The sequence below is a fragment of the Falco biarmicus genome, chromosome 3 (genome assembly GCF_023638135.1).
Source record: "Falco biarmicus isolate bFalBia1 chromosome 3, bFalBia1.pri, whole genome shotgun sequence".
In the NCBI taxonomy this organism is placed as follows: Eukaryota; Metazoa; Chordata; class Aves; order Falconiformes; family Falconidae; genus Falco; species Falco biarmicus.
In genome coordinates, this window is record NC_079290.1 from 119,091,851 (window position 1) to 119,118,329 (window position 26,479).

Below are 26,479 nucleotides of genomic sequence, written 5' to 3' on the forward strand. Positions count from 1 at the left end.
GACCCACGCACGCAGCCTCTGCATCACTCCAGTCAGGCTGGCGGCTGTTGCAGCTCAGGATGCTCGGCTGGGCACAGGAGCCTCCGGGGCTGCTGCAGCGGCAGGGAGAGGAGGTGCTGGCCCTGGCAGTGGTCACAGTGCCCTGTGTGGTCTCAGGATGCCAGCTGGTTGTTCAGCCTGCTCCGCTGACCAAGGACATCGGCTTCTCCTGAGATGTGCCAAGGCCGCTCGCTGCCAAGGCCACTGCTCTAGCAGCCCACCGGCTGCTCACTTCAAAAGTGCCCATTTGCAGTGAGCTTTGGGAACAATTGTGCAGCGCTCCTGGCACAACTGATTCCTGGCAAGTCTGCTCTGCTAATAAACCGGGACGCATGAAAATGACCCTTTAATTACTTACATCCTCTAAGTCAGATGCCACCATAAAAAAAAGGGGGCAAGGGGTGGGCGCCTGGGAAGAGCACCTTATGAACACATTTCATTGCAACAAACCCTCTAGACAGCCTCCCCTCCCTCTCCTTTCCCCCTTTGCCACCAGAGACCTGCCACCGGCAAGCAGCTGGATAAGGACACCTCCCAGCCACCAGCACCATCCCAGTCAGCAGCACCATCCTGGCCACTGGTGTGTGTTTTACTTCCAAACACTGTGCAGACAAAGCTCAAAAGGCAGGGGCAGAGGGGCACAGCCCCTGCCAGCCCATGGGCTCCTGCTGTCAGGGCTCCAGGCGTGCCAGTTGTTGGAACACAACAAAAGCAAGGCAGCAAAAGGGCCAGCTCAAACCCCCCGAGTTGTGGCTGTGCGCAGAGCCTGTGCCGAGGCAGTGGCTCAGGGACTGATCTGCACCCGCTGGCTCAGTGCAGTTCTTCTGCTTTTGTTTGTGCCCCTTCACATGTGGCTGCTGCCCAGGAAGGCAGGCGTTGCACTGAGTGATAATGGCTTCTCTTTGTCTGATGCTGAAGGTGCTTGTCAGCCTCGGCAAGATAAAAAGGCCAAAGACATTTATAATTGTGTAATTAAATGGCTCCTGTGCCTTCCAGGCATCTCTTGCTGCTGGGCAGATGGCTCTGTTGTCAGCAGGCAATGGAAAGTGCAAAGGCAGCTAAGGTTACCCGTGGGGGCTGCACGGGTGCTGCTGGTGGACACCCAGCCCTGAGCCAAGGCCACCCAGCCCTGTGCCAAGCTTGTCTGAACTGGGATGTGCCATCAACCCCAGCACTTGCTTCAGCCTGGGCGCCCCTCGGCCGGTCCCCACTCTGCGGTGGGCTCAGCCAAGCCACACCTCTGTGACCACTCCTGCTGGACAAGCCCTGGGCTGGCACCTTGGTTCCTGCCGGTGTGACCAGTGGCAGAGATGGTCTGGTCCCAGCAAGGGATGGGGGCCAGCAGGAGCTGGTCCCTGCAGCCTTGTCTCTGCGCTGGGTGGCTGAAAGGGAGGCTGCAGCCTCTGCTTTAATTAGGAGTGATTTAAGCAGATGGTGCAGGCAAAGTCCTGAGTAGCTGAACACCCCCCCAACAACTCCTGTCTCTGAAAACTCGCTTACCATGCCTTCGACGGCCGTGAGGTTAGCACGTTGCCTCTAGTGCATTTTCAGCTTTTACAATTAGCAAATAGAGCGCAAGAGTCGCAGCCCTGCAGGACGCGGCAGGCGCAGGGAGAGCTGGCCCCACTGCCTGCTGCCCAGCCGGCGGGGCACAGACACGCTTCCCAAGGAAGCCGCAGCTGGGGGATGTGTTCCCCTCGCCCGGCGCAGCCTGTGTTTCCCAACTGATGTTTGGCTGCTGCCATGCCCCAGCGCTCCCTGCGGAGCTGACAGCTGGCTACACTGCCCAGGATATCGCTCCATCACCCACCTGTCCATCGCCCACAGCGCCGCTTTACATGCTCATCCGTCATTTTCCTCCAGGAAAGGCTGACGAGCCCCATGTGGGCTTTTAGCCTTTCCCAGAGCCCGGGCTTGTGCTGCTGGTTGGTGAGCAGAGCTGCTGAGCGCACCAGGGCACGGCTCTGAACGCACACCACGCAGGGTGGACACCTTGTCCCTCACTCTGCAGGGTGCCTGGGCTCTGCAGGGCACCTCCACCACTGCCCCATGGCCGTGTCTGGGGGATGGCTGTCCCTTCGTGCCACCACGGAGGCACCCACCCTGTCCCAGACAGGGTGGGCAGTGCACGGCACTGAGAGCGGCTGGGAGGGCACCCATCCTTTGTGGCAAAGTCCCGGCGGGGAGGTGGGTGCTGCAGGGTTTTGGCCATGCCCCAGCGTGTGCATCGCTCTTGTGCACTGAGATGGTGGGAGATTAATAAGAGGAGGAAAGATGCATCTGTCCCGGTGACACTTGAACTGACAGATAGCTGATTATGATGATAAATGGCACCGGCTCTTCCTGATAATTAGCAGTCGTTCATATTTAAACATTGCTCTTCCTCTAGAGCCAGGCTCTTTTTAACATTCCCTGGGCATTGCTTTCCTCCTGCCCATCTCCTTCCCACACCAGGAGGATGAGGGACACACGCCAACAAGGCCAGGCTTGTCTGACCCCACCACGCCGCTGTCACGGGGGCAGTGGCTCGTCCCGACCACATCAGCCATCACAGCAGCGATGGGGCCATGCAGCCTCACCGCAGTAAATGTCCAAAGGAGGAAGGGGAGAGGTGATGGATGTCATGCCTGAGGCCACTAAGTGGGAGCGAGGGGCAAGCTCCTGGGGTACAGGTGGGGCTGGCTGGGCACTGCGGCCAGCTGCTCTCACCAGCACCGTGCAATAAATATTTTATCTTAAAAATCCCCCCCTATGAAGCAGCACCTGCCAAGTGCTGAGTCCTTCCTTGACTGATCGCTGCTGCATCTCGCGTTCTGCTGCACCTCAGCTGTAACAGCTTATTGATCCTTCCTCTGTCACCAGAGAGCAACGTCCTCCGCTGCAGCGTGCTCTCCACCAGCGCCGGGGGTGAGCCACGGGCGCAGGCACAGCCTGGGCGCACAGGGAGCAGGGAGCTGACACCGGCACTGCTCAGCCATGGGCCAGCTGTACATGGTGAGATAACCATGTTGTTTGCTGTGATTTTCCAGACATTTTCCAGAGCTAGTTTTCTTCCTGAAAGACACTGCATGTGTCAAAAGCTGGTAAGTCCATTGCTGGATATACAAGGCACATGCACAGTTGCAGACCAGGCTGTGATTTTCCCCTCAAACCTCCAGATCAGGGAAGCAGAATTAGAAGGAGAGAATTTTTTCTCTGGTCTGTTGTGCAGAAGATATTTGCAGTCTGGTCAGCTGCATCAGCAGAGGGTGGGGGAAGAAGGTGCAGCAGCTTCATTGTCAGCCCATGCAATCCATCACTGCAACAGGGCAGCTGTAAAAATGCGAGCACTAAGTTATAAAGACAAACTGTCCAACTCAGAGAGGGCAGGGAGATGCTGACACCGCTCAGCACAGCAGCTTGACCCAGTAAGGCAGCAAATCTGCTCCGCGGTAGGCAACGTGGCGAACTGCGCCGGCGTGGACCTGCGGTGGGACAGCCGGGGTGGCAGTGGGGAAGGAGCCCCTTCAGTGCCATTAACACCCGCTAATTATACAGGTGCATAACAACTCATTTCTGGGCAATTACCTTCCTTAGCTTTGGTTTTTTTCCACTCCCCACACAAGGCTTCGAGCGCGATGAGCCCAGACCTGCCAAGGCAGACAGGAGAAGGGCTCCCGAGTCTGGAAGCCGGGGTGAAGGCTTAGCCCCGGGGGGGGGCTCACAGCTGCCAGCCCCCACGCAGGCGGCTGTGGAGCCACGGCACGGAGCCCTGTGGTGCCCGCCCCGCTCTGACCGCCTTTCAAGCTGACCTTTCCTGGTGCACGGGGAGGCAGCTGCTAATGATTTCTCGGCTATCTCCGCGAGCCGTTGCGCGCAGCCTACAGCAGACTTGTTTCCATCTGACGTGATCTCAATTATTAATGGCTCGATTTACACGGCACGCCGCAGCCTTTGCCCGGCACATTCCCCAGGGGAGCCGCCCCTGCCCACGCTCCACGCGGCCCAACACGCTGTGCCTTCACCATTGCCCCCACCCATGCACCAGACCCCAAGGGAGGGCGATGCCTGCAGCAGGAGACCCCCACCACCCTCAGCATCACTCCTGTCCTCCACTGCACACCCCCGCCGCTGGCTGTGATGGGTGTAACCAGCCCCCCAGCAGCACAGGGGTCCTCAGCCCCGCCGTCACGCCCGGAGGGGAGGTGTCACACGGCCCCCAGTTGAGCCTGTGCCACGAAGGTCACAGAAGAGAGGTAAAACCATCACCCACAGACCACAGGAAGCACGAGTGCCAATAACTCCAGGCAAAAAATACATCTGCTTGGCCGCCACTCGCAATCCACTATTCATAACCCCGCTTCAGAGCTCTAATTATTTCTTTATAGTGCCAATATAGCCCCGGCCAGGCTGCTAGTGAAGACTGGCTGAATTAATTGATCGACAGAAGGCAAATAGACTTCACCCATTTTAAGCACCCATTCAGTTCCCTTTTCCTAGCAGCTGTCACTGTTGTCAGCGTGCCGAAACGAGGCTTTTGTACATGTTCTTTGGCATTAAGCAGCCCAAGAAAAAGACAAGAAATGCAAACTAGTGAGAGTTGCATTGGATTATTTCTAAATATTATTGTTTGTGCAGTGTTGGCATTTAACATGCTGGCCATACACTGCTTTCATTTACTCAATTAAACAATTAATTACATGCCTTGAGCACAGTGACTCTGCAGTGTTTTCCCTCTGCTCAGCAGCATCCCCACACTTAAACAGCAACACGTACATTAGACTGGCAATTGCACTTGTATTGACAGCTCCACACTGTGAGCACTTCCAAGGTTATCTGGTCCTCAGGGTGACAGGAAGGACTCCTGCCTGCCTGAACAGCATCTGGCCTGACAGGCCCCCTGACGGACCTTTCTGCCCACAAAACACACCCACTACTAGTTCAGTCATGGTTTTTTCCCCCGTAACGAAGTGTCAGTAGCAAGAAACCACCACCCTGACTTCCACTGTTGCTGCCACCTCCACAGCAGGAGCAAAGGCTCTATTCTAATCACACTTGCTGTTTAATAAAACAATGCAGCCTTTCCTGCCTTGCTACTAGTAAAACTATTCCTTACCTGACACCTGCTACCCTTGCTAAAGTCTGTCCCTCACCACGACACCTGAAATGACCCACACAGACAAGCCAGGGCAGAATCAGTGGTTGTTTTTACTTAGGTATTTAGATATCTTATTATTGCAGTCTTCCAACATAGTTCAATAAATACAAAATTAACAAAAGTGTCAATAGATCTTTATTACCTTTTATTATTATTATTATTAATTATTCCAAACCAACTGTGATTCCCTGGAGATGTCTGACTATAGTTCAAACATGAAATGTACACAGTGTCCCTTATGATATTATATTACATTTGTTTCAAGCTTATAAAAATATATATTGACTTCTCAAGTATGTATTTACAGTATATAACACGTGGTTAATGAATATCAAAAAGCGTGTGGAGATGAACCAACTTGACTCCAGTTTTGGTTTCACGCGAGGGGGTTGTTGGAGGTGCCGGCACATCCTGCCCACACTGAGCAGCACCACATCGGGCTGCAGCCGGAGCTTCCCAAATCCTGGCTCCAGCACATTGTTCCTAATGCTGCCGTCCCCAGGGATGGGAGACACGTCCCTTGCCCCCTCCCTCACCCCTATAGCCCCATGGGGCCTGATCCCGCAGGCGCTGTGCCTTGCTGTGCAGGATGCAGTGCAAGATTGGACATGTGGTTAGGGTGCGTCCTTCCGACCTCATGGAAAACAAGACGTGACACAGGAGGGAGATTTGGGGACTGCAGCCGAGGGAGCTGAGGGGAAAGGGCCCCTCCTGCAAAGCAAAGCTGCAGGGAATCGCTCCCCAGTGGGAATCGCTCTCCAGCCGCCCCAGGAGAGGCTGTGCCTGTTCTCCCCAGCAGAAAGGAACACCCAGCGGAGACGTTCCCATGAGGAATACCAAGCAAAGCCCAGGAAAAGGAGCTTTCCTGCTACTGTACCAGGGCAGCAAAGTGTTGCCTCAGCAACGAACGCTGAGGATGCGAGGCTGGATGCCGGGGCCACATCGCTGCCCCCCAAAGCTGCACTGCTCTTCCTGAGGTCACGCGATGGAAACAGTGTCCTCCTTTACCGTCACAAGGCACCGACAGCCGGCGGGACACTGAGGGGCAGGGGTTGTGTTCCAGGTGCTTCCCCTCCCTGCACAAACAGGCTCGTCTGCACACGAGCTCAGATACCTGCACTTGCTCCGCTCCTCTAATTCCTACCTGGCCCCCACTCTGCCTGAACACCTAAAATCTAACCCTCTCAGAACAGCATTTATTAGCTCCAAAGCCCCCAGATTACCAAACACTCGTCGTTTTTTCTTCCCTGAACAAGCCCATTAATGCTAACGCTGCTGCAGAGACGGGGAGCGTGCTCGGCCGGTCCTGAGCCCCTGTTAGCACCAATGTGACTGGGGCTTCCCCGCAGCCAAGGGAGGAGGAAGGAGCCTTGCACAGGGTCAGACGCTGGATGCACAAAGAGACTGAAATAATTTTTGAGGCATTTCCCTTGGTCAAGCAGATTCAAAACAGTGTTGCTAATTAATTTAATTATAAGGCATTGAATACTTCCCCGAAGAGAGGTGCTGAGAGGAGGCAAGTTAATTTTAAAATCATCACAACAATCCACAGCTTAATCTGCTCATTTTGTTATCTTCAGCATTGATGAGGAGTTCAATTAAAAGTGTTTACTGTTGCAACGAGCTAGGCTAGGAAGCGTATTTCCATTATGTGCTTTTTCTTTTCTTTCTTGAAGGAGAGGCCAGGAAAGCAAATGCCTCTTGTTTCAGCTGAGTTAGAGCATGATCCCATCCACAGAACCACACTGTCTAAAAGAAACAGCTTTCTGAAACACCACGAGACCCTCACCAGGGTAGAGTCAGGAAAGTAATTAAATACTGAATTTCTTTTGGGAACAGCTAGAGACACGCAGACAGAGAAATTACACTTTCAGTTCGGTTTGTGCTAGAGGAGGTAGGGTGGGAGCCTAATTCAGTGGGGGGAATGCTAAAGAGATGATTGAAAGATGGTCTTACTTGGAGTGCTCCAGCACAGAGCGAGCACCAGGCGCTCACACAAGCAAACAGCACAGGAGCTGCGGGGCTGCCAGCCCCCTGCAGAGCTCAGTGGCTGCGGGAGGGCAGGGACCCCTGCCCACATGGCCACGGAGGCTTCCCAAGGGACCCACAGCTCCCAGCGAGCCACCGGTCACCGTGTCCTGGGAGAAAGTGCCACGACTCTGGCTAAGCTGTGCTGGGGTTTCGCTCTCTCCACTAGGCAGCGTCCAGAGGGAGTGGGGGGCAGACTGGGGCAGCCCTGCACACAGCCGGCCCCTCCTCGCACCCCGAACTGTGGAGACAGGGTCTGCTTTGGGGGTCCTGCTCACAGCCAGCTCTGTTTCCCAGACCCTGAAGCACTCGTCACCGCGTCACCAAGCCCTGGATTTCCCCAGACCTCCCTGAAAGCAGCTGCACCCACCGGCTGCAGCTCCCGGCATCCCGACACAGGAGGCTGCTGCAGATCCCACCGACAGGACAAAAGCAGGGAGATGGGGGAAAGGATCCGGAATCAAGTTGGTTCAACTCCTTGCCTAAAGAACTATAATATACTTTCTCTATAGATAAAATGTAAACATAAAGAGCATACAAATTGCACTTGATCCTTGGGATCTGGCATTTCTACCAAATGAAGGTTTTGGTTCACCTTTATTACTCTTCTGGGTGAGAAACAGCAGGATGGCGAGTGACCGACCAGACCACACAAGGGCCAAACTTAAAGACAAAATTATTTCCGCTAATAACCAAGTGACACTGGGGGACGTTGTTTAAAGTGCCGAGGTGGCAGGAAGGAGAGAGCTTCTTTACCCCGGTGAGCAGCAAACTCCCTGGAGCGTGCCCAGCACGCATCTGCCCACAGCATGCCAGCAGCTCCGGGTCCTGCAGGGCGAGCGTTCCCGTCTCAAGCTCTGCACACACGTCTCTGTGCTGCCTCACGCCCCCCTTGGGGTTCGCTACTGGGAGCTCAGGACCTGCATGGTGGAAGGTGCCCTTCTCCCTGCCAGCCAGTGCCACCGGGGCTGCGGGACCCCAGAGCAGCTGGGAGCGCACAGTGCCCAGCACAGCACTGCCCAGCAACGCCGGCACAAGGCAGAAAGAGCGATAATCCACCATTAGCTGGCACCTTCTTGACACCACCGATCAGCGAAGTTCAGGCAGAGAGTTCTGATCTCTGATGCAGTCAAGCTAAAATATCTGAAAAAAGTGAAATCTTGCCACTTTGGAGCACTCCTGGGCATGCAGCCGAGCCAGAAGAGCCCGAGGGCTGGCGAAAAGAAAACGACAGTGCATGAGGCTTTGCTAAGCAGAAGCTGGATCCCTGCAGTGACGTGTTGTGCAAGGGCCAGCGGGGCCAGGATGGCCAGCGGGGCCAGGATGGCCACCAGCACCTACGGCCATGCCGCCCTGCTTGACCGCATGACCGGGAGGGGAAGACACCGCGGCAGGGCAGGTGCTGTGCCAGCCACGCGAGAGATGCCCGAGGGCCCTCCGCTCCATCATCGTTTAGATCCTCATCCTCTCAGAGCAGGTTAATAGAAGGATCTGACTCAAACAGATTTCCAGCCACATTGTGAACATCTCCCACAGCATTCACTCCCTTTATAAATCTTTGCCTTTCATCATCGCTAATTCATTTGCAACACTTACAGATGATAATAAAAGGCCTACAAAACTCCACACAAGGCTGCAAAGATGCATTTCATTAACTAACTTCAAGGAAACTTCTATTATTAAGCAGGTGTTATTTAGGTTTTTCATCAGGGATCAGGCCCACATCAGTGGGAACTGCCGGCACGCAAGGCAGGCAGTACTGCGCTACTGTCCGCAATAAAATAAAGTGCTGATGTGCCCTGGGTTGCCTGGATTGCACGGCAGGATTTCAGGGATCCCACAGACGCAATGGTCAGTGTGGGGCTGGGGTGCACAGTTCCCGGCACAGCCCCTACAGCCACCCCGAGCACCCACAGCTGAGGTGCACCTGCTGCAGAGGCTGTGGGTGATGTGGGGTGCGCTGGCACTGCAGCCCTCGGGCACGGACCTCCATCCAGCCATTGACCTGTGGTGGAAAACTGATGCCCCGGCACAGCAGGGCAGGATGCTCCAGACAGGCTTCTGCCTCTCCCTTCCCCGCTCCCAACCGGGCATGGGGCCAGAGGAGGAGGAGGAGCAGGAGGCGGGGAAGAGCACTCCCCGCAGCTGAGGGGGCCCTTCCAGCGGCCAGGGATATGCTGCCAGAGTGGACATGGGAAGCAGCCCCCCAAATCACAGCCATGCCCGCTGTCTCTCTCACTCCAAACCAATTCCCAGGTTTTCATCCCATTTCTGGCTGAACTGGGAGGCTCCTTTCTAAGGAGCCTTAGAAACATTCAGCACCATTTGCTCCGCACTTTAGCAGAGAATATTTTTGTTCACCAACTGGGGTGTCAAGGCTCAGTGAAGTAACTCTCAGAGCAGAAGGGATGTGGCTGGGAAAGAGTTTCCTTTAGCATAGCAGATGGGGAAAGTCACCTTCCAGGAGTTGGGCGCTGGGTGTGAGCTGTGCTCCAGTGTCTAAAAATAAAAGCAATAAAAGCTCCTTGTGGGGTTGCTAGAACATGTCAGCTTGTATAAAAATACCCATGGATTTCACCAGAAGGATGCTAGATACGAAAATGCTGTCAACTCTGGATTAAGACAGTGCGCAAACATCCATCCACCCTGTTAACCTAATTACCATACGAAATGGCATTATTACAGTTTGATTCATTTTACAAAACAGTGCTGGGGAGAGCCACGTCCACCTAGGTACACCGCAGGCGTGTGACCCAGGAATCCTTGGCTTTCCCGGCACAGGGGACGGGAAGCCCTGCTCTCTTGCCACGTGGAATGACTTGTTTGGCAGCAGCCCAGTGATTCCTACATCCCACCTGAAACCGCGGTACGTCAGAGATTTGGTCCAGTTTGGGGCTGGCTGGCTGCTCCTCCCTGGGAGCACCAGGTCAGTGCTCCGCACCGCTGTGGGGGTCTGCTTCACACCTGCACGCCTCGGCCATGCATTTGGATCACCTGTGCGCGGAGAGTCTGGATCCCGCTCAGGATGGTCTTCTGGTGCTCCACCAGCGTGATGCCCAGGCTGAGGATGTCTCTGCAAAATGAGCCCTGCATCAGCCACGAAGAACAAGCCCTAAACTCTGAAGCACCCCGACACCAGCTGCTCCCAGGCAAGGGCAGCGCAGGTTTCAGACCTGCCAGAGCAAGAAATCCCTGACATGTGGTCCCAGCCGACGCAAGACGGGCCCCAACCAGGAACCCAGGGGTAGCACGAGCCTGCAGCATGCCAGGCGTGAGAGCTCCCAACCCTGCCCCCCGTGCTGCCTGCGTAACAGGTTAGCGCCAAATCGCATTAGATTTGACTCCACTTTCTGGAAGGGACAGGTCACGCTCCTCTTGTCAGAAATGAGAGGTTAAAGTCGCAAACTCCAGGTTTAAACCCCTGCTTCAAAAACCAGCAACTGAGAGGCACAACACATGCAGTCCAGCCCACGCCAGCTCTTACAGGCATGTTGTGGAAGATCTGTCCTCTCGTTTAGTGACGCCTGACTAACGACAAAGCCGAGCTCCCTCATGCTGCACCCAGCAGCACCAGTTTATAGCCAGGAAATGAGTTCACTTACTGGGCTGTCATCCTGGCCACTGATTCCAGATAGCAGTAGCCTGCAGCTGTGAAGTTGTCTTTGTACCTGCCCATTTCTATTGCCTCCAGCCACTCGCCTACGGAGCTGAAAGACGGGAAGGCCGAGAAGGTTCGCTCGGTGAGGGGTATAGACGTGCTGTGGGACCTGCCAACAAAGCAGGGCGGTGAGGAGGGAGCAGGCACGGCACGCCTGGGGTGGCAGCCGGCAGGCAAAGGGGAACAGCAGCCAGCAAAGCGAGAGGGTGGTCACCTGGTGCAGGTGGAGCTGGGGCACTTCGGGGGCTCTGGGCTCTGCACCAACTTGCTCAGGATGTTGTGGATGTGCGAGAACTTGGGTCTCTGGCTGCGGTCCTTCTGCCAGCAGTCAAGCATGAGCTGGTGGAGCGGCGGCTGGCAGTTCACAGGGGCGGGCAGGCGGAACCCATCCTCCACAGCCTTCATCACCTGCAGTGGGCAAAGGAGGTGGGGGGACGGGGTCAGGTGCTGCCACGCAGATCATATGCAACCCCCTGGGGCAAACCTCCCTCCTCACACCCTGCCTGGGGAGCGGCAGCAGCTCCTCTGCGCACCACGGAGCCACCTGCACATCATTAGCAACGGCAACATCGTCATCTACCACGCGGCCGCTGCGGACTCACGTCCTGGTTGGACATGTCCCAGTAGGGTCTCTCGCCGTAGGACATGACTTCCCACATGACGATGCCAAAGCTCCACACATCGCTGGCCGGACTGAAGTGGTGGTACTGGATGGCTTCAGGGGCTGACCACAGCACCAGGCTCTTCCCGCGCTGGACGGGCAGAAGGGGAGAAATGACACGCTTGCACCGCAGGATGTAGCTGATGCCCGTGGTTCCCAGGTGGCCGCTCACCGTGCCCTGCCTGGCATCGCAGGGCAGCCACCAAGCAACCCCGCGTGCTACGTGCGGGTTTAATACTAAGAGAAAACTTTTGCCTCTCTTTGAAAACCGCCATGCAACTGTATGCTACATGGGAGTGTGAGTCCTGAAATATTAATGGGAGAGGAGAATGTCTCTGGGAAGAGCTGATGGCATTTTATACATTAATATTTAATGAAAACCGTTTCAAAGCTGCACAAACACACAGTCCTTCCACCTTGGCTTGCTCTCCTGTAATTAGCAATCCCCGTCTCGGTGTCTGCAGAGCCCTCTGGATGCGCTAAGGAAAGCAGGTGACAGAGACCGCAGCTAATTGTAATTAACAGCGGGGAGACCTTCACCCCAAAGCCACAGCCCTGCTGCACCGCACTGGGAGAAGCCAGGGCTCCTGCTGTGCTCTCCATCCCCCTCACCGAGCGAGCTGCTCCGTATCCGGCGGCACGCCAGCGCAATTCCGCTCGAGAGCTTTGCAGCACGGCTGAGCTGCAGCTCTGCAGGCAGCTCTGGCCACAGCGAGGGGCATTGCGCTTTGCCAGGGGCACTACGGGATAGTGGTGCTCTCCCTGCCCAGTGCACCCAGTGTGCCTCCACCCAGCTAGCGGTAATGGCTGAAAAAGTTGGCCAAGACTCTTTCTGCCACTGGTCTGCTCAGAGCTGGCAAATGACTGCAGCTCCTGGCAGAGCACGGGGCAAACCCTGCAGCCAGGCTCTTCCCACTGGGACACCCATACCCTGCACTGGGACACAGGGACCAGGTCCCTGCAGGCAGCGCAAATCAGCTGCTGCCTCCCTGGCGCTGCCCAACGCTCTCTCTGCAAACAATAAGTGCTCATTTGATTGAGGAATCAATGCTCTTTAAAATATTAATGCCTGCTTAATGCAACACGCTAACAGCCCCAGCTGATGCCGGGCGGCTGCAGGGTACCGATGAAATGTCTCACTGATCTGCAGTTCAACATGCATTGATGCACCCCAAACAAAGCGTGCCGAAGGGGGGTGTGGAAGCAGCGCTGCCCCCAGCTCTGTGCCCAGGGGCTCCCGGGCAGCTTCGCCAAGCAAACGCAGGCACTTGGGAGACAAGCTGGCTAACAGAGCTGATGAGGTGTAAGTGTGAATCAAGCAGGACTTAAATTCTTAATTGAAAACCATGAATTTCATTACAAGTGATAAAACAGACATAAGGAACCCTGAGGCTGCCAGGGCTGCCTCCAGCCGCCCGTCACCTCTCTGCCAGTTCTCACAGACGCGTGGCAGGGCTGCGGCCAGAGGAAGAGCCGTGCTGGGCAGCTGCTCTGCAGTTCCCTGGCTGAACGTGTCTGATTTATAGCTGAGAAAGAAGCTGTTAAGATGCAGAGCCCCCATTCGTACATGATGAAGGAAACATGAGCCCAGGAAAAACCGAGGTTCTGGAGCAGGATTGCTGTATGCCTTACTAACTCCACCTGTGGCAGCTGGCTGGCTTTGGGTTGGATCCTTATTCACATTCCGGGCAGGTTGCAAACCTCTCCAGTGGCGCCAAGCCCTGTGCTCCTGGCCACAACCACACGTTGCAGCCAGGGAGACCCACCTCTGCGGCAGGTTTTGCAGCCACACTGTCAGCATTTTGCTTTTGGGGAACGCTGACAATAGAATTCGGAAATGCAGCTTACCATGGTGGAGAAGATGGTCTCCATCTTATCTTCTTGGGGCCGTCTGAAACCAGTTATTTTGCAAGCTAGGCTGCTGTTCACAAGGACTTTGTGGGCAGCAAGGCTTTTGTGTATGTAGCCCATCTCTGCCAGGTACTTCATGCCAGAGGCAATCCCCTGCAACATGCAAACGAGCTGGGTGGCTGTGAACTGTCCCTCATGTTTCTGTTAAAAAAATAGAGGAGGAAAAGCCCAAAGTGAGGAGTGCCCAGCTCAAGGGGGCATGGCCAGCAGAGCCTGGGTGGGTGGCAGACGCCCGCAGTTACCACCAGCTCCCACAGCACTCACCCTGAGAAAAGAGTCCAGCACGCCGTTCCCCATGTACTCCATCACTATCATCATGGTACTCCCTGCACGGACAGACAAGGAGCACCGCGTGAGTCCTGCCCACGGCTCGGGCAGCAATAACTCTGCAGGTGTCAGAAATACGGGTGCTACCCCCCCGGGCACCGTCAGCCCACGCTGCCTGGCTACTACGGGAGACGAGGACTTTATCCCAGTTTGCAAGGAGCAGTGGGTGCGAGGCCTTCCTGCCGTTCCCAGCTGGGATCCCACTAGATCCCAACACCAGATGCTCCTTTTATCAGGACACTGAACCACACCACAGAGGAGGACTGCACTACCCAGCGAAAGCAAAAGCAACCAGCTCAGCCCAACAGTCAGGACAGAAATACTGCCTTCCCGAGCGAACAGGCTAGTTAAAACCAGCACACATGCTCACGTTTCTTTGGATTTACATGAATATCCATTTAAGTACAGCATCCGCAGACCAGTTCAGCGCGCACACTCCCAGAAGAGCTGGGAGCAATCAGAGTCATCTGTTTTACTGACAGAACCTCACTTCAATTTGCTTTTATTAAGAGCGCACAGTTTTGCTGCTAAGCCAGTCTTTGATTTATTAATCTAGCTGTAAGCATTTTATTAATCATCAGAACGCTAAGTAGCTAAACCACAAGGAAACACCCGATTTCCAACAGAGCGCCAACAGCATCGCACCTCCAGCACCAGGCCATCACTCCAAAGCCACAGCTCAGGCGCTCTGCCCGCAGCAGAGCCTTCCTCCACCACAAGTGGCTCCAGCTGCCCCGTGTCCCTGTGTCGTGCAGCCCGGCGCCCCCCTTACCTCTGGTGATGACCCCCTCCAGGCGGATGACGTTGGAGTGATCAAACTGGCCCATGGTGCATGCCTCCGCCAGGAAGGAACGCTGCTGCTTCTCCGAGCACCCTGCCCGCAGGGTCTGGATGGCCACCGGCAGCTCTCGCTTGCTGGGCAGCTTCAGACAGCCCCGGCAGATTTCTCCAAACTCCCCTGCACAGCAGAGAGACGAGTTACAGGGCATCCAAGGCAGGAGTTCCTCGCAGCCGCAGCTCGGCACCGTGCCTTCCCAGAGGACCCCCTGCCATAGCGTCCACACCACTCCTTTGAGCACCGACACAGATCCCTCTGCCATTTCCAGACCGTGAAAGAACGAGCTACCTGCCAGCTGGCTTCACGGCTTCCTCACAGCTCTCAGCATTGTTGGACAAGGGCGATGCTTTACTGAGTTGGTGCAAGGCACTATAAAGACAGGTTATATATATAACTCTCTATACCTGCTACAAAGCAAAGGGCAGCAGTCCTCTTCTGGGAGGTCAGATTCCCTTTAGGGGATATTTTCTCTGCTTTGGGACTGTAAAGCGCACTCCTGTAGCACCAGCAATGTGCCTGGCTGTGCAGACAAGACATTCCCATGGCGAATCCAGGGATTTGCCAGCCCACACTCAGGAGCATGCGGAGCCCCCCATGGCTGCGAGTTTCCCCCCCAGAGCCTGTTTTCCCATCCTCCCCCTCCTCTGCTGAACACACAGCCCTGCACACGAGTCTAGCATCAGCACGTGATACCAAAAACCTGTGAAAATGCAATGCAATTTCTTCTTCCTCTTCCTACGCCATCCTCTCCATGCTCTGCTCAAGTGCATGTTCTGCTTTTTGCCCGTGGGAGGAAGATGAACCCCCAGGTACAGACCCCCTCTGCTCGGCACACGCAGGGTCTGTTCCCCACGGAGCAGAGCGCGGCCGGGCAAGGGGCGTCCTGCAGGCTGAGGCAGAACAGCCCACTCTGCGCAGCCACGCGCTTGAGCAGGAGCGACCGAATTCATAACATAAAAGGCCAATATTGGCTTAACAGCAAAAAATGTGTAGCTATGAAAAGCTTTATTGATTTGAAAGCCAAGGTACTTGTTAGGTCAGCAGTGAGACAAATGCACTCCTGGATTCCTTGTATTTAAATGACTAATTTCTTTCTTGATTTTTTTCAAACACTGATTTGTTTCTTAAAGGTATGTGGGATTAGCCTCAGCTGCTCCGCTCAGCAGCCACAAAGATAACCTTGTCTTCTCCTCAGTGTCTTCTCCCCTGCAACACGGTCCCTTCAGCTGGTGGGCAAGCCCTTCCCTCTTCCCTTCCTCCACCTCTTCCTTTTTGTGCAGCTGAATTTATCTTTAGGAACAGAAACGACAAAGAAAAATCGTGTTTCCCATGTTCTGGCACACATTAGCAATTGAGGCTCTAGGGCCCAGTGAGGGGATTTTAATTTGCTTTTAAGTTTTAGGCAGTGAAGTTGATGAAAATCAATAAATCATTAGGTTCACATATTTATAAATAGTTTTCACGCTGCTGTCAAAGTGCCCAGATGCAGATAATTGCTGATGCTTTCTGGTCTGCGCGTCACCGGGTTGGCTGTACTTTGCGCCTCAGAAAAACAAACGGGAATGCGAAATCAAGCTCCCGAACAAAACGCTCCAGCCCCGCTCCCATCTCCTCGCCACGAGCGCACCCCCCCAAGACAAAAGCAAGAGCAAAGGTCCACGGTGCTGGAGGGTGAGGAGCTGCTGCGGGAGCCCACGGCGCTGCGGCTTGGGCAGGCTCACAGCAGGCACGGCACGGCACAGCATGGCACGGCACAGCACAGCATGGCACGGCACGGCACAGCACGGCACGGCGTGCCGGGGGCCGAGAGGGGAGCGCTATGGCTGGGCACCGGCATGGCCATCGCCATCGCCACCACCGAGGAGGAACTTGCCTGTCCCAATGATCCTCTCGATTTTAATACTAGCGTTATCCAGCTCTTTGGCAAAGAGGTGCACAGCCTGCATGGGGTCTTCACAAGTGTCAGGGTCGATGTACGTCCTCCTGGTTGGTATTTTAACTGCAGGAGAGGCACAAAGGGTGCATGAGAGAGGCTCGGCAGAGCTCCTGCCTGCCTGTCCTAGGAAATGCTCTCCCAGGTTATCCCTCTCCAGGTCTGCCGACAGGGCTAACTTCCCACTCTTTTATAAGCAAAGCAAAAGACTCACTGTAAGGTTGCTATGAAATTTCTTGTGGGATTAAATTAAATCGCTCTGCTTCGCTGCCACAATCCCTGCTTTAAAGGAGAGCGGCTCCTTCCCTCCAGCGCAGCCCCCTCCCAGACCGAGCCTGTCTACCACCCATGCTAATCCTCAATCTCCAAACCATCTCTGTTCCCAAGACCTCTAAGAGAGATAAATATCATCGTAATCATAAACAACAGCCATGTTTCAGGTCCCCTCGATTGGCAACATGGGCAGCAAAATACCTCCCACAGGCGCTACCATCTCCGGCGCAGTGAGTGACCCTGCCCGCAGCACATCCAGGGGAACCGTGTGGAACGAGGCTGACCCGGCTCACCGGAGCCCTGGCAAAGCTCCGGAGGGGAAACAGCCACCCGTTTTCTGAGGCTTCCTCAAACCCCTGCCTCACATTCCTGAAAACAGCCAAAACACAGGCCAAAGCGCATCAGCTCTGCCGCTGGCCAGGTGCTGCCGGGAGGCTGCTCGCCCTGGACAAGGCAAGGAAGGCGACGGATGTTTTGCATCAGCTGCTTGGCCCATCCAGGACCAGCGCATGGGCAAACGGCAGAGCCCTGCTGCCCCCAGGAAGGGGTCACACCACGCCAGGCTCCCCCCTTGCACCCCAGCTCCCTTCACCCCACACCAAAAACCTCCGGCAACCTCCCCAGGGCTCCTCAAAGCTGCTGCCTCAGAGAAGCACGCAGGCTTTGCTGCTTCTGCGATGCTTCGGGGAGCAGAAGACCATGTGTACGCTTCACGGGCATATGCCAGGAATCAAATAAACTCATCAATCCCGATGTCTGAATTTCCTTTGACAACTGTTGTCTGTAAAATTATTGCTGCTCAATAATCAAGAGTAGCCCCAGAAAACAAAGCCGTGTTCTGATGTAGCCGATTGCGAAAAGCTGACGGAATAATTCATACGCCCCATGGAAAGCTGAAAGCATCCCTGTTCCCGTTGGCACGGCAGTGACCTGTGCGTGGGAAGGACGGACCCTGGCTTATGAAGCTGTCAAGCCCACCGTCCCCAGAGAGCCTTCGCTGCGCTGAGCCCCTGCTCCGGGATAATGTGGGATGACAACACTTCAAAAGCAAGGACTGGGGGCTGCTTTGTCGGGAGCTGGGTTATTATTAGCGATAAATACCGGGATCCCCACACAGTCATACTGGCCACGGTGGCCAGGCTTCACTTACAGTGGAAGTACAGCTCCTCGTCCCCGTCCTGGCTGGCTTTGCTGTACCCACACTGTCTGCAACGAGAATGGAGATGCAGAGTGGGGGCTGGGCAGCAGCCTCTCGCTGGCCAGAAAAGCCTCGAGCCGCAGCACACAAGGCCCGAGCCCAGCCCCCGGCACGAGGAGCCAGCCCCCACCACCGCCCCGCGCCCCCGACAGCCCCTGCTGGGGGGGGCTTCGCTTTGGTCCCTCTGCCCTGCCCCAGCCCCAAACCCGCTCCGCTCACCTCCTCCACACCATCATGCCGATTACCATGGACACCAGCACCGTCAGCCCCGCGATGGCCACCACCGCGATGATGAGGACGGGGTTCTGCTCGCTGGAGGCCACCGTCACTGTGGGAGGGAAGCAGAGCCAGTCAGCAACGCACCCTGGGGCAGGTCCAAGGCGTGGGGCAGCCCCAGCTGCTCCTCCCAGTGCCAGCCTGCGTCCTCCAGCAGGGCTGTGGGACAATTCACCCGCAGCACCAGGCTGCTTTTCACCATCCTCACAACAATTCACATTCTGGTTCAGTTATAAGAGCTCAAGCTGGTGCCATCGGACCAATGTACCGGGCAGTGTCACAGGCACGGGCGGAGGAACACCAGCGCTGCCACACTGGGGTCCTGGTTTTGTTAATCAGCGCTGAGGAAAGGTTCCTGCTTATCAGAGGGACATATTAAAATTTATGGCTTACAAATAGTTTTCCTTCATCACATTAATCGCTTCCCTTTCTGCTTTTGCAAACAGGGGTATTAGAAAGCTACATTCTATATAAAATTTTTATTGGCTTCAATTCATTCTGAAAATGTCTTCTGTGTGGCAAATGGATGCAATTTAAAGCCCTGTTAAACACAATCTGTGAGAGTCTTACTGAGCCAGCCATCTCAGGGCTTTCATTTCTAGCCAGGGTGGGTTATTAAGCTGAAGCCCTACCATCTCTCCAAGCCCTCTTTTAGTCAGTGAAATAAGATGCTTCTGGACTATAGTTATGAATGGAAACTGTGAAAAGGAAAAGCCCCAGCAAACAACACCGGTGCTGGCTGACCTTATTCAGCCAAGCAGCTAACAAGCCAAGTGCCTCACGAGCCCCAACGGCAGCGGGGGTAAGCAGCCATCTCCTGTCCGGGGCACGCATCCAGAGCCAGCCAGCTCTCCAGGCTGGTCTTGCCCCCTCTGCTGCAGCCTGTGTAGCTGACCAGCCCATCCCTGCAGCACCCACGGCAGGCTGCACAGCTTCACAGACCCAGGCAGGATTGCACCCTCGGCTTACACCGACGCTCGCTCCCTTCCAGCACCCGTTTGGTGGCTCCATAAAAGGGACCTGGTGAGATCTGTTCCCACACCAACGCCACGCCAAGGCAAAACAATCCCCAGCCACGCCAGCTCTGCTAAGCACTTTCTTGGGCAATCTCAGTCGAAGAGTCGAGGCTCTGTCCCCAGCCTCTGCAGCGGAGAGGAGCCAGAGGCTGGCTGCCCTCACTGACGCTGCGCTGAGAAGAGCGAGGACAGACACCCCCAGGACCGGCCGGCCAGCAGGAGCAACCTTGTTAAAGTCAATTAAAAGCAAGTCCTGGGAAGTACCTGCTCTTAGACCCAGAGGAACGGGTGCTGCTCCACAAATCCAAGAGCATCTGGGGCAGGAGCAGCAGCATCCCCAGGACCCAGCTCCAAGACCCTCATGTCCACAGGTGCGCACGTAAGAGACAACGAGCTCTGCCAACACTTACACTCTGCCAGCGTCTCCACTTCAATACTGGGGTTGTAATTTCCGTAGTCCGGTGAGGAAGATGTCCGGATTTGGAAAATATAGAGTGTGCCAGGCTTCAGGTTATTGACCGTCACGGCCGTTGATGTGGTTTTCACAGTTGAGTAACTTTGATCTCTCTGATCCTGTGAAATAATGAGATACCCGAGATCTAGCTGGACTGACAGCTGCACCACGGAGCCGGCACAGCACAGCTGTATCTTCGCCTCGCCTCTGGGTCCCATCAGGACAGTCTATCTAAACATAAAACCTTCAACAGAAAGAATACATGTACTAGGTGTCTCATTAATAGAAATTACATGGAAAGGTCACATAAAATGGCAGATGGAGCCAGATGACGCGCTGTGAAGACAGGCGGAGGACGGGGCAGTGGGGAGCAGCTGTGCCACCCCACACAGCTCCTGCCCCCCCGCCTGCCCCCGCGCTGGGGCTCGGCTGCAGGCACCACCGGCCCCTTCCCGCTCCCGTGCTACAGCCACTGAAGCCCCGCGGTAAACGCGTGTGTACAAGCACATACCGAGTAATCAAAGCTGGCAGGTGAGTTTGCCAACAGTCTTGGTCCCCGGGATTTTATTGACTTGCTCAGTGACCGACTGATCCCTCTGCTTCGAGTAAGGGACAGCACGCTGGGCAGCCCCGCTCCCGCCGCTGGGGCGGGCAGGCAGGGTGGGCTCTGCCTGGCTGGCGGCACTGCTGGGCTACCCGCACTGCCTGCCCACGGCAGACCCCCCTGCCTCGGCTTCCCCGGGCTGGCAAAGCAAACAAGCCCCAGCCACCCTGTCAGCTCCCACAAAGCTCCCCACACCTCTCCACAGCCGCCGGCAGAGGCTGTTTGCTCAGCCACGTCAGATGCTTCCGAACAAGTGCCCTGGTGAGAAGACGCAGCCCAGGCCAGGGTTATCTGAGGCTGCTTTCCACCCGCAGCAGGGCCAGGCTGTGTCCCACTGCCCCTCTCGGACCCACACAGGCGTGCTGCACCCTCGTCACACTGATGCCCCACGAGCATCCCAGCCCTGCAGTCTGGCGCGGGGGCAGGCAGCAGCCGCTCACTGCACCACTCCCAGCGCCGGGGACGTTGCTGTGAAGTGTATTTTCCGTTTGATACGCTTTTCCCTTTGAATCTCCGTTGTTAAAGTACAGCTTTAAAAGCAAAGACTAGGAACTAAGTTGATTTTCGTGTCAGCATCAAGAGCCTCATTTCAGTGAATAATTGCTAAACTATAGTTTCAATTCTCTACCCAAGCAGGATGTTTCCTCATTTCCCATACCCTAGGCATCTCGTTGCTGCAGCCCATTTGCAAGGAATTACCAACTCTGGCTTCAGCATTTGCCCTCACCCACAGATTCCTCCTTTCAAATCTATCAGATGCTGAAAATCACATTAATATGAATCAGCTTCACGGTAGCTTGTTTCTAAATACAGAATGCCAACATGTCACCTGCACAGTTTGCTTGACATGTAATCAGTTTCATAACGAGCCTGAGCACACGCAGATAAGGTAATTTGTGGAACTGTGTCATAAACTGCATTTATTTTGATTTAGAGCATTGTCCCTGTTCTCTGCCCACCGGTATTTCTTCTAAAACTCTCATCCCACCGCACCTGTCAAACAACAGCTATTTTTAAAATTAAGACACTGTCAAAAATGTCTGCTCGTGGCCCCTGCTGTGTGGAAGACACTCATAGCTCACTGAAGTCATGGGTTCGGTGGCCCTCAGTCCTAAACCAGTAAAGACCACGAGGTCCAACACTTTCCCAGAGAGCAGGCTATGAATTCAGGTGTCATCTTGTCAAAGATTTAGAAACCCAGTACGGTTTAGCAGTCCCTGTCTAGCTGGCTAATGGCAAACACCCAAACCTCAGATTTCTAATGTCCTTGAAAAAAAGCCAACCAACGCATTAAAAAAAAAGAATGAATGAATGAAAATTATTAGCTTTACTCTTTCTCCCAGGGAGATGTCAACATTAGGACTGGATGAAATCTTGCTGCACAGACGGGGAGGGAAAAAAAACCCACTAATCAACGTAAATTCTACAAATAATCCGAATTTCCTAAAACTTGCAGGAGCAAAATGCATAACACTGTCGGAGAAGCAAAGACCTTTCTGGCCGCCATTTGAAGCACTCCTCTTGCTTTCAGGTGCCAGCAAAATCTTCACAAGAGCACTGTCCACAGAAAGGCTCTCCCTCCCCTTCCCACCACGGCACCTTCCCACGGGGTGGGGGGGGGGCAGCACACGCAGCACATGCAGCACCCTGGCACCGCGCTCCCGAGGGGCAGACCTGGCTGGTGAGGGCAGCACCGGGAGTCAGCTGGGGAACGACCCATAACTGGAGCCGGTCCCCAGAGCCTACCTTCTCATAGTACTTGACCTCGTACTCGGTGCCGTTGGTGGTGGGGAAGCCCGGCTCCTGCCACGACAAGGAGACGCTCTTCTGCTCGACTTTATCCATGCGGATGTCGGTGATGGGAGTTGGCACTGAAAAAGCAGAGGGAAGCAGCAGGTGGCCACGGTGCTGCTGGGGGCAGAGCATCCCCCCTGCTCCAGCAGCATGGCCAGTAGCCCCCAGACCCCCCTGCACCAGCCTGGCGCAGCCTGCCAGGTTGGAAGCAGAGCCCCAGGGACATGGCCAGCGACTGCGTGCCACCACGCTTTGGATGCTTTGGTTCTGAACAGCCAAGGAAGTGCAACCAGGAGATGACAGGTTACAAGGAATTTTATCTCTATCCTCTTATTCAGCTGGGCTGCGAGTCCTGTGTCAGCCCAAACGTGTTCAGCTGTGATAACTTCATTTCTGCTTCTGCACTGTGATGCCACAGTAAAAACGTCAACAATTTAAACAGCTGAAGAGCGTGCTGCTTCCGCAGATACCAGTTCCCTCTCTCTGAATCAGGACCGGAATAGGACAAACTCCAAGCTAGTGATCATCCAACAGGAGAAGAGGGTGGCAAAATACAATGGCTTTGTAATCTGTGGACAGCTAGTAATGCTCCAACCAAAACCAAGCAAGAAATCCTAAAGGCACCCTCTGCCCACAGTGCTGCAGAGGGATCTGAGCCTGGGGAACATCCAGTGCTCTGAACCTGCTGCTAAGGATGTCTCTGAAATGCAAAACACAACCTTTGAGCAGGAGGGCTTGCAGGATGCTCCAAGGCTTCTCCAGCCACCCTGGCACAGGCTCTGCCCCACACCCCCCAACAGCTGGGGACACCGGAGAGCTGCTGCCCTACCCGCTGCTGAGCATGCAGCCCCTGCCCCAGCAGCCGCCTGTTTCCAGCTAGCACGGGCTCCACACGGGACCTTCCTCCCTGGCACGTGCGCTCCCATTTAGCTCGTCTCACTATGCAAGATGCACTTGCCAACTATTCTAACCAGGCCTGGCTCCAAAGGAGCAGACTTCTCCCGCGCGCGGCGGGCAGCTCGCTGTCCCCAGCTACCTGCAGGCTCTCTGCCCGATGCTGATGCCCTCGCTGTTTGCAGCGGCAGAGAAGGGTCTGCCTGCCTTATGCTGCTGCACTCAGCCCCGCTTCCCCAAAGCCTCCTCCGTGCCGTCTCCTCTGACCACCTTCTCCTGCCTTCAAGGGGCTGAGCTGTGCTCAGCACCCATGCGGCTCCTGCAGCCGACAGGCAGTGGCTCTGCCTGCACCGGGCTCCCTGCCTGCAGGCAGCATCCCAGCAGCTCTTCCAAAAGCCTCTGCCTCCGGCACCAGCGGGAAGCCAGCTGGACCTGTCAGACTGTCTGCAGCATCTCAGGAGCCAGCCAAGGACACGGCATCCCCTGCCCACCCAGAGCAAGGCAGCAGCGGCTCGGACGCGATGATCTGCCCACGGCCGGGGCGTTCTCCCAGCAAAGCAGGGAGGAAGGGGCTGCCTGGCTCATGCTAGGACATCGGTGTCTTTGCTGCAAAGGTGCTGTTCAAGAAAGACACTAAATATCTCAGCAGGGAAAATAAAGCTTCTGTTGGAGCCCCTTGTTCTGCTTTAGGCTGATCAGAGAGAAAGTTAGGATTGATTAGAAAAACTGACCTCCCCAGTGGCTGAACACATCGAGTAAGGTCTTCACAGCTATCCCAGGGCAGTGCCACAAGCTGCCCTGGTCAGGGGGCAGAACGTCTCCTCTTCAGCTGAGGAGAGGATGGGGAACAGCAGAAAAGCCTCCAGTAGCCGTGGCTCTGGGCCACCCAGCCTGGCCACGGCTGGAAGGCAGGGTCCTGCCTCGGGGAAGGGTGGCCCCTGGATCAGCCCAGTAAGACCAGGGGGCCAGAGCACACCAGGGTGAGGGGGCTGCACTGACCAATTCACCCACTTACACCAGTGGCCCTGCAGCAGGCACAGTGCGAGCCGCACAGGGAAATTGGCTGTTTCTAGCTTGTCCCGCTGCTCCACCAAACTGGGAATTTTGCTGGACCCTGATTATCCCACAGAGTGTCCTGCGGAGAGGAATGAGTCCCTGGAAAGTAAACTTGAGTATCTGTGAAACTTGGTATTTAATAAATTACCTAGCTCATTAATCTTTGCTGAAGAAAAAAGTCCCTCTGATGTTTTATTCATGATGGTTTGCTCCTTGATTCCAAGTCCGAAGGGAACCGGAAGGAGCGAGAGCCCCGAAGGGCAGCTGGGAGCCCCCGTGCTCGCTCCCAGCCCCTGCGCACATCCCCCTACTGCGACCCTGCCGTGTCATTTGACATTTTTAAAAATGATTCTCCGAGTAGATAACACTGGTTCCAGAGCTGACCTTTAAGGGGATATTGAACGGTCCGCTGGTAAAGAAGGAGGAGCAAGCTCCCCCCGGCAGCATGAAGTACAGCAGAAGGGTTGTTAACGCTCCCACTGGGCCATGCAGGATGTGACCCCAGGGGGGGCTGCACCACAAATCCGTGGCACAAACCCTTGCTGAGGTCTGCCTCCTTCTCAGGCATCAAGATAAAGGCAGGACTAGAGAGATCTCCACGGGCATCCACGGAGCAAGCCCTCCTGCCCACGCCAGGCTGCCAAACACTTCACCGCGTCCCGGCCTGTCGCGGGTTTGCCCACACTTGTCGCACTCGGGAGGCTGGTGGCTCCTCCAGCGCGGTGACCCTGTGGCATGTGGTGCTGCCGCCTTCCCCACACCCGGCTGCACCCCCACAGTGGCAGCACCCAGTGCGGCAAAGGTTCCCTCCTCTGCCAGAGACCTTCTGCCCAGCCGACACCGTCTGGAAGCCCCGTGCCTCCTCGCAGCACTTCAAGCACCAAGAATGAGTACGACCGAATTCGCACCAGCTTGGCACCAGCTTGGCACGCTCTTGCTCCAAACCCTGCAAATGGCTCCTTACCCCCACCAGAGCCAGGCCTAGGCTAGCGCAGGCTGTAGCATGGCATTTGCTCTTGGGGAGGAGCGGTGAGAATGATTTTCACGTGTAAGAAGTGTTTCAACAAGAATAAAAAAAGAAGAAAGAAAGAAAGAAAGATCCTCGGCTTCCTTCAGTCGCATAAACGTGCACTGACCCACGTGCACAAACAGCAATGCACATGGGCACGCTCACCGCTCTCATCGCTGGGGCTGGGGGGAATCCCCGCCACGGAGCCTGTGGTCTCTGCTTCAGCGCACGTCCCTGCATGTTCCACGAAACGAGTGATATGGGCGGCTGAGGCCACTCTGACACTTAACTTTGGTTTTGCTCCTGTAAACTAAGTTAAGTGCTCCTTGCTGTTTTATATGATTCCCATTAATAAAATATCACACAGATGCCCTCCTGTATCTCTGAGCCGAGCAAACAGACTGAAGAAACCCGAACAAGTGGTCCTGACTGTTAACAAAGCCATCAGGAAAAATCACACTCACTTAGCGATGGGCTGTAGAGCAGAACTCATGGTACATGCCAGAAAAGCAGGCACTAGCCTCTAACATGTTTAAAAGGCATTAAAAATCACACAGACTATAAAGCATTTCACACTGTGAAAAAAATGTGTTTCCCATCAATATTTTAAGCTCCTCTAACATTGCCTCTATTCTGAAAAAGCAAACATTAAATTATTCACCACTCTGCCTGATTTTATAAACTCCTTTCCATTGTATGTGAGTTTTCTCCCGTTAATTAACCAGCACACCAGCAGAAAAGGCATCAAACCGGGTGTGGGCACCGTGTCCCTCCGCTGAGCGACCTGCTGCATCCGCACGCCGAAGGGGGCCCTTTGAGAGGGACAACAGCACGCACTTGATGACAGAGCTGGACCAAGAGGTCACGCAGCAGGGAGAGCCGACTCGGCGCCCACCCCGGCTCCTGCACCCAGCCGTCTCAGGGATGCAGTCCCACACCCCGAGCCGGGGCACGCAGGCACGAGCAGGGCACAGCCCGGCAGCAGCGCTGAGCCCAGGCGGGGTGAGCAGCAAGCAGATGGACAGACCTTGCCATGCCCCCAACGCTCACACTGCCGTAGGTTATGTTATGAGCACTGCTCGCAACACCACCAGTTATGAACGCCCCCACGCAGAAAATGCACTGGGCGCTGTCCCAGGCGACTCTGGCCACAGGGTCCTTCTTCCCAAACCAGGGAAGCAGCCTCCCCAGTTACCGTGCAGCTCCTCCAGGGCTGGTTCCCCCAGCAGGGAGGGCAAAGACCCCCGAGCGCACCCCCTCGCCTCGGGGTCGGCTCCTCGGGCGCTGCCGCACCGCCTGTGCAGGGAGGTCTGCTGCGGAGGGCCTAATTCAGCACAAGCCACTTCTTCACAGTCTCGGGCAGGAGAATGCAT

General features: G+C 55.4%; 1 protein-coding gene across 3 annotated transcripts in view; it reads right to left on the reverse strand.

The window, feature by feature from the left end:
- Nucleotides 1–5,293: 5,293 nt before the first annotated feature.
- The window catches only part of EPHA10 (EPH receptor A10), a 44,668-nt gene continuing 23,482 nt past the window's right edge, over nucleotides 5,294–26,479 (reverse strand). Inside the window, exons 6-18 of one of the 3 annotated variants that reach the window (XR_008820709.1) lie at nucleotides 22,100–22,224; nucleotides 19,706–19,868; nucleotides 18,223–18,331; nucleotides 17,956–18,011; nucleotides 16,473–16,598; nucleotides 14,534–14,719; nucleotides 13,699–13,760; nucleotides 13,372–13,575; nucleotides 11,465–11,614; nucleotides 11,077–11,270; nucleotides 10,807–10,971; nucleotides 10,060–10,277; nucleotides 5,294–9,703 (exon numbers count right to left, since the gene is read on the reverse strand). Coding sequence is in view for 2 of the 3 variants with exons in the window: in XM_056331320.1 (XP_056187295.1) it covers nucleotides 10,163–10,277; nucleotides 10,807–10,971; nucleotides 11,077–11,270; nucleotides 11,465–11,614; nucleotides 13,372–13,575; nucleotides 13,699–13,760; nucleotides 14,534–14,719; nucleotides 16,473–16,598; nucleotides 17,956–18,011; nucleotides 18,223–18,331; nucleotides 19,706–19,868; nucleotides 22,100–22,224 (1,655 nt within the window). In the remaining variant the exon portion in view is untranslated. Of the gene's footprint in view, nucleotides 10,278–10,806; nucleotides 10,972–11,076; nucleotides 11,271–11,464; nucleotides 11,615–13,371; nucleotides 13,576–13,698; nucleotides 13,761–14,533; nucleotides 14,720–15,587; nucleotides 15,890–16,472; nucleotides 16,599–17,955; nucleotides 18,012–18,222; nucleotides 18,332–19,705; nucleotides 19,869–22,099; nucleotides 22,225–26,479 lie in introns of those variants that run through there. The other 2 variants (XM_056331320.1, XM_056331321.1) reach the window with 2 other exon arrangements.